Source organism: Eutrigla gurnardus (genome assembly GCF_963514095.1).
Source record: "Eutrigla gurnardus genome assembly, chromosome: 9".
Classification (NCBI taxonomy): domain Eukaryota; kingdom Metazoa; phylum Chordata; class Actinopteri; order Perciformes; family Triglidae; genus Eutrigla; species Eutrigla gurnardus.
In genome coordinates, this window is record NC_139923.1 from 25,447,667 (window position 1) to 25,461,981 (window position 14,315).

At 46.1% G+C, this 14,315-nt stretch overlaps 1 protein-coding gene across 12 annotated transcripts in view; it reads left to right on the top strand.

Moving 5' to 3' along the window:
* Positions 1-14,315, top strand: part of fgd4a (FYVE, RhoGEF and PH domain containing 4a) — a 42,096-nt gene that overhangs the window by 25,962 nt on the left and 1,819 nt on the right. For 6 of the 12 annotated variants that reach the window (XM_084017978.1, XM_084017986.1, XM_084017987.1 and 3 more), the window contains exons 3-17: positions 5,775-5,906; positions 6,422-6,632; positions 8,661-9,075; positions 10,703-10,792; positions 10,899-11,044; positions 11,332-11,488; positions 11,588-11,726; positions 11,816-11,874; positions 11,960-12,106; positions 12,391-12,563; positions 12,817-12,847; positions 13,000-13,080; positions 13,174-13,299; positions 13,907-14,044; positions 14,143-14,283. In XM_084017978.1, the coding sequence (XP_083874104.1) occupies positions 5,775-5,906; positions 6,422-6,632; positions 8,661-9,075; positions 10,703-10,792; positions 10,899-11,044; positions 11,332-11,488; positions 11,588-11,726; positions 11,816-11,874; positions 11,960-12,106; positions 12,391-12,563; positions 12,817-12,847; positions 13,000-13,080; positions 13,174-13,299; positions 13,907-14,044; positions 14,143-14,283 (2,186 nt within the window). Of the gene's footprint in view, positions 1-84; positions 146-848; positions 987-5,774; positions 5,907-6,421; positions 6,633-6,921; positions 7,082-8,510; positions 8,555-8,660; positions 9,076-10,702; positions 10,793-10,898; positions 11,045-11,331; positions 11,489-11,587; positions 11,727-11,815; positions 11,875-11,959; positions 12,107-12,390; positions 12,564-12,816; positions 12,848-12,999; positions 13,081-13,173; positions 13,300-13,906; positions 14,045-14,142; positions 14,284-14,315 lie in introns of those variants that run through there. The other 6 variants (XM_084017988.1, XM_084017979.1, XM_084017983.1 and 3 more) reach the window with 6 other exon arrangements.

Below are 14,315 nucleotides of genomic sequence, written 5' to 3' on the forward strand. Positions count from 1 at the left end.
ACGTGATGGTTTACGATATATTTAACACTGCATTTCAACAGTCACTCATAAGAGAAACCTCCTCAGGGCTCGACGGTCACTGCAGCAGACAGATCATACATGGAGACTATAAAGTCGCAGTTCCCCGTAGCGACTTCTGCAAAAGGTAGACCACTTCGCCTGTTCCGTGTTTCATTTTCACTGCCGTCGATCTATAGTTTTAAACTCACTTTATGACTTGTTTTTGTCGGCTGCCTCAGTTTGTCGACTGGTTTTTCTCGTTTTTTTTTTTTTCTCAAATATTTACACGGGGAAAAAACGTCCCAGAAGAGGAGAAGTTGATGGAGGCTGGTTGAAAATGATAAATTAGAGGCTTTGGGGTCTCGTTTTGGATTTCAGCAGGCAGATGAGAGAACTGGTGCATGGCGCTCCGGGCTACTTTGCTGTGGTGCTTGTTAATCATTGATCAGGCGAAGCAGCCAGAACGGGGAAGTGTAGCGGCTGTTATACAAGCGGGGTCCACCAACGGGCCCTGATTCACACCAAAAGGCTTTTATGTGTTTGATTCTTCCATGATCACATTTAAAGAACCATCAACATGTGAGAGGAAGCTGGAGAGCATGCTGAATTACATTTATTACATGGATGTGCATATCCTGTCTGTTCAGTAGTGTGTGTGTGTGTGTGTGTGTGTGTGTGTGTGTGTGTGTGTGTGTGTGTGTGTGTGTGTGTGTGTGTGTGTGTGTGTGTGTGTGTGTGTGTGTGGACTTCTTTAAAAGCCACTTAAATAGGGTGTGTGTGTGTGTGTGTGTGTGAGCGAGAGTGTGTGAAGGAGGAGTCTCTCTGAGCTGAGTCACTCGGCTGCCTGGGAAGATTTCATGGGACCTAAATTTAGTGCTCTACTGGGACTCGCTCACTCGGTCACACACACACACACACACACACAACGTGGTCCCTCACCGAGGATACACTGTACAGCTGTTTCCCCGTCTGTCTCACACTCCGAGGTGAGTTCATTTACTGGGATTTTTTTGGTCAGATTTTAACCGCTCTGTGTGTTTGATCCCTCTTGCCTCGCCTGAATGAGGGATTTACTGGCTTCTTGTTAGATCTTTGATTTTTAGATAAAAGAGATTTGATAAACGAGCTTGCATGTTGTCATATCGACCTGCCGATGTACAACAATTGCAGAGCATTTCATTTAATATATGCAAACTGGTTCAGACAGGCTTCTGCACACAATCCCATCTTTACTTCGACCGCCGCTGATTTATGGCCAACTGAAGATTGTGTCCGTGGACATTTTCAGGATACGGCTGTTTTCTGACGTTGCTGTTAAGAAACCACTCAGACGCTCTTTAATATGCCAACCCATATGTTACGAAGCAGAACTTCTCAGCCATTCCTTTTGATAGCGACGTGGAGCCTGTGGGTCCACGAGGCGAGAAGACAAAGCCATAGTTTCAAGCTGTGTCACTGCAGCACACAGACAGGTGTGTCTTTTATTTTCCTTCTACCTGGAGCTCTCACACGGAAATATGAGCCCACATGTTGCCAGAGGGGGATCGGAAGGAGGGGCAGGGAGAGAGAGACGTATAAAAGTCAGGTGACAACACTTCAGGGAGCTGGTGATGTCATTTCACTTAATAGTGTTTGGTTGGAGATTAACAGAGTGGCACACCTGCCCCGAGCAACAAGGGCTGCAGTTTGTTTCTGTCCTTGGAAATCACAAGAAAGTATAGAAAGTGTACGTTAAATAACTCATGGAGTTAAGGAGAGAGACTTTCCAATAAGATCAGGAATAATCACTGGACTGTTCTACTTAACCAGTGACGAAGGGGAGCACAGACTAAACACACAGCTAATGAGGGAGAGATGAAAGTGATCACACTGATGAGAAACACATGAGGGGAGGATGTGATGCACCTGACACGAGAAGGTCCAAAATAACCAGAGAACTTTCCACTGTTCCACACTAAAATACCTCCACAACTATGGGATGGATCACCATACAATTGTGTTACGCCCATGATTGTACACAATTGTACACAATTTCACGGCCGTCCATCCAATAGTTATTTTGCTAAGGACCAAAGTGTTTGTCTCCAGGGAAGCCAGGCTCCCTCGGTTTGTTGGTCAAACTATTTCAGGCGCCGAGTCGGGACGATTTCACTATTTTTGGACCCTATTTGGGTTTGTTTTGTTACAGAGAAAGATATTTATGTCGGGTGTGATGCATTCCTGCAGCCTCTTTCCTCTGCTGCTGTGATGTGGCAGAGCTGGAGGGGGGGGGGGCTTTAATGCTGCAGCATGGGTCTGTCTAAGAGAGACTCACACACTAAAGGAAGATGCTGTTTTTAGTGACATTCATGAAATCAAAAGACGTCGGGTTCTTTGCAGAGCAGCGTTTTTGCACATCGTTCCTTCTGACTGCCGACCTTCACCAGAGCATTCTCTCATTTCTAGCACTCGCTGTGCCGTTTTGGATTTATTGAGAGAGAGAGAGAGAGCAGCAGATGCCTCCGGGGGCAGTCCACTCAAGTCAAATTTTTTTTTTTTGCATCTTCAGAAGGTAACGGGCTAGTTGCCATGGCAGCCAGTCTCACCATCCCGCAACAAGGACAGAGGCAAAAGGTCGAGTCTCACTTTGACTCAACTCTGCAGCAGCAGCGGGCGTTTTTCGGTTTCTATGCAAAGCAGGTTTCCTCTGCAGAGAGAGCAGCAGTCAGCCGTTCTATAGATATAAAGTGATATAAACTCTCCGCTGTTATTATGTAATAAACAAGCTAGAAGTTCCCCTCGTCTCCCAGCGTTTCTCTCCCCGTCACACAGATGGAGGAGGAGAGTCAAAGCGGTTCTGCAGCGGGGAGGCTGGCTGATACTCATTTACATGGCGGTCCGACACTTGTGCCAAGCTTTAATAATGACAAGATGCCAGAATGTGTTTTAGCAGGAACTGCAGTTCCTGCAGAGCAGGAAGGGAGGCCGAGCTCCTATTTGTTCCCTGTGTTTCGTTGCATTAATGCTTTCCAAATAAAGCTATCTGACGTGATCCCAACTCAAATCATTTCCCTAAGTAGTTGACAGAAGAACTGGTATGTTGGTTCAAGCCAAATCTGTTTTGCATCTCCAGACACTTTGTATCTTATATCTGGTCTTATCTCGACCACTTAAATACCTGCAGGGTTTTTTTTTTTGCTGCAGGTTCAAGTGAAAGGAGGCGATTTACAGTGTGGTGTTTGACAGCGTTAATAACAAGCCTGGGAGACGGAGGCCGGCTGTGCCGGAGAGCCGACCCCCTGCAGTCTTCCAGAATATAAACATGTGGAGCATCTGCAGCCGGATCCTCCACTTTTAGCCACATATGGATGAAAACGGTGGCATAACGTGTTTGCTGGATGTTTTCTCATGATCTCTTAATGTGGCCACGAAGGGGGGGGAAGCCAAGCACATAATCAAGAGGAATTCCTGAGGTCCGCGTTTAGAATTGATTGGTCATTTTGGAGGCCGTGTTTAGAACGTCGGCTCTCCCAAACACGCCGTGGGACCGGTTCCAGTCAGACAGTTGCTTGGGGACGCTGTCTTTAATTTCGGTCAGGCTGTTAAAAAATAGAAGCGGCGACTATATGGTTCTGTGGTTGTCGGGTTATTTTCTCTTTCTGTTTCAGGGTTTTAAGATAAAGATCCCTGTAGGGGAATTTAAATACGGGGCTCCAGTAGCGTCAGTAAACAAACTGCATCTGGGAGGGTACACCACATTTATAGTACATATGTTTTTCATCATATACAAACAATCCTTTTCACTATTTATTTTCTTGAACTCATCATTTGGCCTCTAAAATGTAAAGCAATACCTTCCAAAACCTTCTAAAGCCCATCTTCCAATAGTGTGAGAATTCACATCTATTTACTGTCACATGCAGAAGTGAAAGCTGGGTGTTTGTGGTATATTTTATTAGCTGTAAGCTCTTTGTGTTGCTTGGGAAAAAAAGTGAATTGAATAGTTTCAGATGAAGGGATCTATCGATTCATTGACTAATCTTTTCATCTCACATCATCTCGATGATCGTCTTGTTTCTCGTGTTCTTCTAAAAGTGCAGATGATTTCCGTTTGATCTACGTTTGGACATGAAGCGGTGTCTTTGGAGGAATTAAAACCTCTTACCAATGATTTATGTGGCAGAGATGGCAAATGTCTGCTTCTAAATTAGCACCACTGAGAAACAGAGGGGGAGGAGGACCTTCCTTTACTGGCTGCGAACCATCGACCTTGAAAAGAGAATAGATTTTTTTTTTTTTAAAGCGTTGTATAAGCCTGTATCCTCTAAGATTCTGCAGCTTTTCCAACACACCGGCCTGTTTGTCCACACCAGCGAACCAACGCTGCATCGATTTGTCCGACCCAAACATCAGCTCCACTTGTCAAATCAAACACACCCATTAAAGTGGCTTTAAATGGAAACTAATGGACTCATATCTTGCTGCAGCACCATACATGGAGATTTGCCTCAGTACACATGTTTTTACTGTGTGTGTGTGTGTGTGTGTGTGTGTGTGTGTGTGTGTCTGGTGTGTGTGTGTGTGTGAGGTCAGAGAGAGGTGCAGTCAGGCTACTGTAAACACTGCCAGTGTCCGTTAAATCAGTCTGTCGGTTCGATCTAAACACCGATGCTGTACCATCTGTGGCCAGCTGGTCGGGTGAAAGCCCCGCCGGAGCCGATCATCAACTGGATCATTAGCTGGATAATCAACTGGATTGTCTCACACTCTTTTCATATTTCGCCTGCAGCTGTTTATCATAAGCCTATTTGCAGCGATGGATACATACAGTGTATGTGCATGGACTGTCAGTTGGGATGAGATGTTGGAGGAATTATCCGTCGTTAGTTCGTGAATTTGAATAAAGCAAAACGATGCTGCGAACGTTTTCCGATAATGGCATTATCAGTTCTATATTAGCATATATATATATATATATATATATATATATATATATATATATATATTATATAGAGCTTGTAAGGATGTGTCTGAAGTATTTTGTGGTTAAAAACTCTTAAAATGGCAGATAAACAGATCATTTTCACAGATGAGACATCTTTTTTAGTGAACAACAATCAAATAATTAGGGGTGGGTAAAAATATTGATACGGCAATATATCGCGATACTTTGCTGCCCAATACAGTATCGATTTTTCAACCCAACATTTAAAAAAATGTTTAGACGCGTTGTGAATGCAGACTTTATCCTTTTTCATTTTATTTTCAATATTTAATCCAGTGAATTCCAGTTTTGAATGAAATAGTTTTGACTCAATTTGTCCTTGTCCTTCTTTATTTATATCGTGATATTGTGATACGTATCGTATCGTGACCAAAGTATCGTGATGTTCTTGCCAATACTCACCCCTACAAATCATCTTAAATAATATGATCATGATATCATGAGGTCTCCCTGCATTAATAAAGGATAACTCAAACAGAAGAATATATTTTCAAGCTTTTCAGCTTTTTCAAGTCACTTAGGAATATATTTCTGATTATCCCGATAACAGAAATGTATCATGATCTACTTATTGGGAGTGTTTTTTATCCAGATACGCAGTATAAGGCCTAAATCATCTCATCCCGACTGACAGAGCGCCTGCACTTTGTCATCTCTCCCCTCATACATGTTACACTCAACCAGAGCCTGTCATCATCTCTATCATCACTTTCTTTTTATCGACTGAACAATCTTGAGATGTTCTTGTCTTAATGGCCATGCTTACCCTTCCTCCCTCTCTCTCCTGCAGCTCTCGGCAGCAGCTCGCCCAGCGTGCGGGCGTGTCTGAGTCGGGCGGGCGGTGCATCGACTGACAAGAGCTGGGGAGGGGTCAATGGAAGAAGCTCCAGCTGTGGGCCTCGGCTACAGTCTAAACCACAAGGTACACACAGTGGGAGGGGCTCGTGTCGCTCTATTATTCTACGCCGATTGTTCCGACTCCTGTGACCTTTCTCCTGCTTTGAGACCGTTGATAACGGAACACCACATGACTCCACACACAGCAGCTCAGGTCACCTCGGGGGAAACCATGAAAACGAACAGGGTGATGTAAAAATCAGCCTGGGATCGATGAACCCTGAGCCCTCGTTCCTCTTTTGTTTGAGTTGAGTAAATCATTCTCCACAGATAAGACCAGAGACAGAGCTCCATTCTTCTTTGCTGTAAATCAAGCGTGGAATTCAATTCCCAAAACAAGTTATTCTAAAAATGGAGCTGGGTCACTTTGTTTGTAACATTTCAGGTGTTTGATACACATCAGAGTCCTGTGTGTAGTGTCTGTTGGCGTGGCTTATACCGCCCCCTTCAGGTCCAAATCAGCATTTGCCCTCATGAGGAAAAATTCAAGGGCATCCACCAGCATCCTCTCTAATGATGTTTCCTCTGTCTCCTCTGCAGTGCCTCCAAAGCCGCCTCATCTCCAGAGCCCGGTGACGGTGCTCACGTCGCCTCTGGGCCGCGTCCAGAAACCCCCACTCAGACCGGGCATGGAGGAGGGAGGAGGAGGAGGAGGAGGGGGAGGCGGAGGAAGAGGGGCCGTGAACAGAGAGAAAGTCAGGGAGAAACACTCCAAAGTCTCAGACCTCATCAGCCGCTTTGAGGAGAACAGGTAGGAGCTCTACTTTAATGTGTGGAAGGGATTTATTTCATATCATCCAGTGAAAGTGTCTGATTCATACTATTATCACACATCATGTGTCCGGCATAGCACAACAATCTACGTCACCTCGTTGCTTTCGTAACAAAAACGACACTTCATCAGGGCTGTCGTAACCACGGTGACGGCAAACCTCATCTTTCCTCACGTTTCCTACGCCGGTTATTTCAGGGAGGTGAAAAGCAGAAGTTCCTCCATTAAAGTCTCGGTGCTGACTCACTGGACGGTAGGAGCAGGCGAGAGCCAGACAGACACAGCAAGCCCAGATTAGCCTCGTGCTTCACAAGCCAAGCGTTAGCCAAAGGGATGAAAGGAGATTTGTACAGGCGAGGGGAAACACAGCTCCTCATTCAGCTGTGGGAAAGGACTCAGCGATGCGAGATGAAGCCCAGGAGAACGAGGTAGGAGCTCTTCGAACCCTTCTCGATGCTTTACCTGAGGATTCTGAGTTTACTCATTCTGATGCAGGAGTATCTACAAGGCTTGGTGTTTCCTCCCCTTTTTATTTTGCACATTACTTGTTTGATTAGGTCGTGATTGTTGCTGCAGCAGAAAAGGCTGATTGAAAGCAGCGAGAGGCTCAAACAATGGTGCCCTTGTCCCAGCCGCTCATACAGTAGAGCCCAGAAATATGTGGTGCCCACGAAAGTTTCACCCGGTTTCTCACTCATCTCCGGTCCCTGAAAGCAGCGTCTAAAGAGGACCACAGCATTCATCACATGTCCCAGTGTTGGCGTTGGTGTAGGGGGCTGTGTGGGGGGGGATTAGCCCTCTAGTGGCCTTGGACCAGAAACAAGAGAAAAGGCCCCCAGCTTCCGAGGACAGAATTAGACTACTAATATACTAATCTGGTTCACATGGCCCCCGGCTGCCTTTAAAGCACCTTAAAACGACTGAAGCCGTTCTTAACTCGTGTTGTTGTCGTTTTAAAGCGTGTACCGACGCACGTCGGCTGTATTAATACGCAGAGAGGAAACAACAACAGCAGCAGCCGATCGTCATATCACTCAGCCTTCCTCTGAGGCTTTATGGACGATGTTGTTTTACATTCAAGAGCGCTCAGGTGGCCCGACAGCCCAGAAGTGATTCATCCGTGGGCTGTTTCACCCGCCTTGTTGTCGTTCCTCTATTTATACATACTTCCTGTTTCTACCGGACAGTCGCATTCAGCACAGCAGTCAGTGTTACAAATCACCTGTTTCACATCATTAAAGGTTATTTATATTTATATATTATATTATTTTCTGTTAGAAATGATGCTCTCCCTCGATTTGAAAAAGCCACTACAGGAGCTGCTGTAGGTTTTCTGCTTGCTGTGAGAACGGAGGTCTGGAGGGTAATTTACAGGGAAACAGCTGCAGCGTCTGCCGGTACAGGATGTAGAGCAGCTGAATGGTGACATTGTACATGCATGTGTGTGTGTGTGTGTGTTTTTTTGTGTGTGTTAATCTAGCTTCCAGTCCTGCGCTGTAGTTTAAAGTTTCTCATGCAAACTGTTTTTTTTTTTCATTCATGCCGAAGCAAAGAACGGAAGAGATGTCATGTATGATATATAATGTGGGTTTCTTGTTGGAAGTAGGGCAGCATCTACCTCTGGGGAGTAGCCCTCCTCCTGTCCTCCTCATTACTGTACCTCCATTCTGTCTGTGCTCTACACACACACACACACACACACACACACACACACACACACACACACACTTCCTCTGCAGTACGCCAGCTCTCTGCAGCCTCATAAGACAGAAGGAAGTTTGTGCATCTCCACAGTTTTATTTTTAACTCTCACACCCGAGTGCAAAAGCTCTCCGCTTATCGACAAAGTCCACACTCCCCTGACCGGCACGCATGCCGGAGCAGCTGCCGACCGAGCTCCTGTAATCTTTTATTCTCTTTCCTCTTCAGCTCAAATGTAAGTTTGCATTTTTTTTTTTTCTGCTCTTAACCGACTTCCTCCTTCTGCTTTTTCCTCTGTTCCTCCAGCAGCAGCACAGAGAACAAGAGAGACGGCTCGCCGCTCAAACAGAGCAGCAAGTCGTCCAACTGCAGCCCGGCTCACCGCGTCTACCAGAGGCCGACGGAGGCCGACGGGAACCACTCGGCCGAATCCACCTCGCCGCAGGATGAGGACAGAGCCGCGGTCAACGGGGTGATCGCTCAGATGGAGCCGGACAAGGACAAAGACAAGGAGGACACCCAGGAGAGGGACGGCGTGACGATAGAGCCGGCCGGGCTGGTCAACGGTGAGATGGGTTGCGGGAGCACGGAAGAGCAGAGCGGTGACCTTTCACCTCCACAGCCGGACAGGACCGGCACAGAAAGCCCCGCTGAGAACCAGGACAGTGGGACTAAAATAGAAAGTGAGCACAGGAGCGAGGAAGGCAGCACCGACCAGAAGGTACGTCGACTTTTGAGTGATCCGTGCATCTACATCCTTTTGTGTCAAACATTTACAGCCTGAGACAGCCGTCTGGTGGCTCCGACAATTAAATCTTCTGATCCCAGATCTAATTGGTGACAAGAGAGTGTGTGTCTCAGAAGCCAAGCAGATGTCCGAGGCTTGAGCAGCTGAGTTCATGACTCAATGTCTACAGAGTATTAATATCTCCGCTCCAGATCAATCACTGTTTTCTCAGTGGGATGGGAGAGGAAGAGCCTAGAGCGATCATTCTCTCCACCTCCACTGCAACCTTACTTTGGTTATCTTCTTCTTTTGTTTTTTACTTCTTCGTCAAATCTAATAGCGAGTCGAGGTATTTGATCAATGCAATCTGGAAGAAAGAGTGAGTGGCTTTGTTCGGATTATTGGGTTTTAATCAGATCATCTGACTTATCTGGAGATATCATTCAGTGTGATTTCTCTGTGTGTTGATTGATGCAAAACAACTCCTTAGGTACTTGGTCAGGTGTGTGCCTTTTGCATTTGTGAAAGAATTACTCAGATCCTCAAGTTAAAGTACCACATAAAATACTACACTACAAGTAAAAGTCCTCAAAATCTTTTGGAACAAAAAAACCCAGCAAACTCAGCAGCAAACTACGTAACAGAGGCAGTAAAAAAACAGAACCAGAGATTTCATATCATCTTTTTGTCTTCTTCCTCATCACAACCAGGTATCTACTTTACATTACCCACAATCCAACTTGACCACCAGCAGGTTTCAGGCGTGTTATGCTAGCAGCAGCTAATGTAGCATCGAGTGAGGTCTGGTCAACTCCACACCTCCAGATTCTCTTATTTCCCACGCGTCCCAGCTCTGGGAACCCTGAGGCATTCCCCGATGAGATATATGGTGTCTCCAGCCTGGTCCTGGTCTACCGCGGGGCCTCTTAACAGTTACACATGCCAGGAAAACCTCTAAGGGGAGGCACCCTGATCAGATTCCTCCTCAGCTGAGCCATTTCTATGCAAAGGAGCTCTAATCCGAGTTCCCACGGCGTGTCTCGCCCCTGAACCCAGCCACCCAACGAAGGAGGCTAATATCACAGCTTAGCCTTCTAGTTCAGCTCCCGCTCCATCGTAACATGCCTTTACCGGCCTGCATCCCTGCATCACGCTCCATTTTTAACCAAGAACAAGGCCCTCAGATGCCGGTGACCCCGGTGATCTTTGCAGTACATTTTGAGGCTACTGTTACACCATCTGGTCTGTCTGCTTCTTTGTTTGATTTGGTGTCATTTCCCTTCTTCCACATTTTCATTTCCCGTTCTGAGAACTCCGACCCGACACAGTGGAGGACTCCAGTGCTGCTGCAACAGTGAAGCTTTAACACGACGAGGCTGCACTCGTTGAGCCTTGAATCACAACAACAAACGCATCATTTACAGTCAACGTTTTCTCATGCAAAAGCAACACGTCGTTCCTGACCTTGCGTGTGACCTTGACGTGTATTCTGATGTGAGATCAGTGGCCGTAACCAAACAGGAACTTGCAAATGACAATGAATGCTCCAGTCGCTGTGTGGAGAAGCTCATGAAGGGGGTCTTTATTTCATTAACGTCCCCCTCTGTTTCTCTGTTTTCAGGAGACGAACGAGCAGAAGCTGTTTAAGATCGCCAGCGAGCTCTTACACACAGAGAAGGCCTACGTAGCGCGACTCAACCTGCTGGACCAGGTGAGGAACCCGGCTCTGGTTTTGTTTTTTTACCATGGGTTTCACCCCATTTACATCACACAGCAGAGAAAACCATCTTCACGTACCAGCTCTGTGTTACTTCCAGCTGTTCTGTGCGAAGCTGATGGAGGAGGCGAACAAAGGAACGTTCCCCGTGGAAGTAGTGAAGAACATCTTCTCCAACATCGTCTCCATCCACGCCTTTCACAGCCAGTTCCTGCTCCCAGACCTGGAGAAACGCATGGGAGAATGGTGAGCCTCGGCCTGCGTTTCAATACAGGGGACGGAAGGTTCCTTGATCTGACCAACCACGTTTCAGAAATGAGCTGTTTTATTGTACAAAATACTAAAATCAGTGACAATAGTTACTTAAATCAAAGGAGAGGAGGTCTATTATGAGGGAGGAGGAGGGAAGACAGTCCTACTTGTAATAGGGCAGGAGAATCTGAGGTCAAAAGGTCACCTGGTTGATCTCAGTCCAGACACATAACGTCACACACATACGGTTAACACGTGTACTTCCTCCCCCTCCCCCGCAGGGCGTCCACGCCTCGCATCGGAGACATCCTGCAGAAGCTCACGCCCTTCCTCAAGATGTACGCCGAGTACGTGAAGAACTTCGAGAAGGCCATGGAGCTGCTGAAACAGTGGACGGACCGTTCGCCTCAATTCAAGGCCATCATTCAGGAGATACAGGTACCGGTCTAATATTCATCATATTGTGAGAATGTCACCTGAATGTCTAAGAGGTTAAAATGATGACGTAACTCTACGTTTTGTGTTGTTTCCGGACAGAGTCAGGAGGCGTGTGGCTGTCTGACGCTGCAGCATCACATGTTGGAGCCGGTGCAGAGGGTCCCTCGCTACGAGATGCTGCTCAAAGACTACCTGAAGAAGCTGCCTCAGGACGACCCCGACCGACGAGACTCCGAGAGTAAGTCCAAACGCCCAACAACGCCGCTCCAAGGAGTCACTTCTAGTTCACTTTATTTAATTAAAAACCCATCTTTTTTTACCCTCCAGAATCCTTAGAAATCATCGCCACGGCAGCGACTCATTCCAACAGCGCCATCCGGAAATCTGTACGTTCTTTTTCTTTCCACTTAAAGGCAGAATCGCTTTCATGCACCTACAAACAGCTGACATAAATGTCCCCTCCTCATTCAGGAGAACCTGAAGAAGCTGATGGAGATATACGAGATGGTGGGCGAGGAGGAGGACATCGTCAACCCCTCTAACGAGTTCATCAAAGAGGGCCACATCCTGAAGCTGGCGGCCAGGAACACCTCGGCGATGGAGCGATACCTCTTCCTGGTGAGAGAAACGAACAAAAACAACTCATCTAATGAGGAGGAAACATGCTGAGGCGGGACTTCGTCTGCACAAGTCAATTGAAACTAGTGAATCATATCGAGCCAGGAACATCTCCATGTAAAGACCCACCGGGGGCACATAAACAAAACCTCTCAAGTACGGAGATTGCCAGATGATGTGATTACATTCGTTTCTTATGAGCTCCAGGCTGAACGTCTCTCATCCGTGTGGTTCAAGGACTGGATTCAGGATAGTCAAACTTTTTCCCTTTCTCTTCCTGCCAGTTCAACAACATGCTGTTGTACTGCGTGCCCAAGTTCAGCCTGGGAGGGACCAAGTACACGGTGAGGACGCGGATCGGCATCGACGGCATGAAGGTCCTGGAAACCAGCAACGAGGACTACCCTCATACCTTCCAGGTGTCCGGCAAGGAGAGGATGCTGGAGCTACAGGCCAGGTACATTTATGCACAAGTATACACAGTACAAGATTTAAAAACGTCCTTTTTTGCAAATCCTTAAAAAAAATTAAAGTATGTAATTGTATGTAATTTGTACTCTGTACAGTGTACTTTCACCTAAATAAGTACACCCAAGTCCCACATATAGAAGCTGTAAATATTCTCTGACCACAGCTAACTGCCATGTTGCATTTATATATATATATTTATAAGTTTTATTGTTTATTCTGACTTTATTTTTCTTCCTCAGCTCGGAGCAGGACAAGTTAGACTGGATCAAGGTACAGACAGTACAATCACACTTTTATTTTCTTATTAGATTATAAAGAATTATAATTGCTTGTTGTTGTTTTTTATTATTTTTATGCGTTTCTTTTTAATGTGTATTTGAAGGTAACGTAGACTGAGTTTAATGGGTTTTTTTGTCCTTCAGGCTTTCCAGGCGACCATCGAGATCTTCCAGCAGAAAAACGAGTCGTTCAAGAATGCCCTGAAGGACGTGGAGGAAGTGTCGGTGGGTTTTCACACACGAAGCGACTTTTTTCACGCAGTCAAACCCGTCTCCGTTCTGCACCGTCATACTGAGTGTGCTTTTATTTTGGTCCAGAACGCCGAGCTGGGGAAGCGTGCCCCTCGCTGGATCCGCGACAACGAAGTGACCATGTGTATGAAGTGCAAGGAGCCTTTCAACGCTCTGACGCGGCGGAGACACCACTGCAGAGCCTGCGGATACGTAAGTGACGCTGCTACGTCCTGCGTAGGAAACGTACAGTAGGATGAGACGGCAGCCGTGAGTTTAGACCAAAACAGGGAACTTCACACGTTCAGAGGCTCAAACGTGAGAAAATGTTGAATATCAAAGAGATTGCGACATCAGTAACATTCACAGTACAACAGTAGTTTTCAACCAGATTACTCTTCAAATGTTGATGAGATTAATCACCTTTGAGTTTAATCAATACCTCGAGTATCAGCAGGTACAGATACAAGTCTGATACCGACTTTTTCCTTAAAACTAAGCTGTTGACCGTCAAAACATCACGCTGAAATTGTGAAACAAATATTCTACTCTAACGGAAATAAAATGCATAGCCAACAACTTAGTTATGCAATACTGCTTCTTCTTTTTAGTAAAACTTTTCACATCGAATTCAACTTTTAGCAGAGTTCAACATTTTGCATGATTTGGTGAATAAATCTGTTTTTGTTTTCTTTTTGATACGCGATACAACAATATTTTTTAGAGCTCCCCTTCTCGTTTTCTTTCACCACCTTCCGGCTTCCCAATATGCCCCAAAATATGCTTTAATAATGAGATTAAAATAACACCTTTCTTGCAGGTGGTGTGCTGGAAATGCTCGGACAATAAGGTGGCTCTTGAATACGAAAACAACAAGATGAACAAAGTGTGCAGAGACTGCTTCTCCATCCTGACTGGAGAACGGATCGCCGAGGGCAAGAAGAAGGGCATCCTAGAGGTGAGGCGGATAAACACAATACTGAGGTTTTTCTACATAACTTGACAGACGTCACTTTACTGATTCTGTGCTCACGTTTGCTCGTCCTCCCTGTGCAGATCGAGGCGGCTCAGTTCACGGGCAGCAGCATCATGTGTGGCTTCCTGCAGTACTGTGAGAAGAACAAACCTTGGCAGAAGGTGTGGTGCGTCATCCCCGAGAAGGAGTGCCTGGTTCTCTACCTCTACGGAGCTCCGCAGGTAAAAAACACCGCCAACAGGAAGCATTTCAT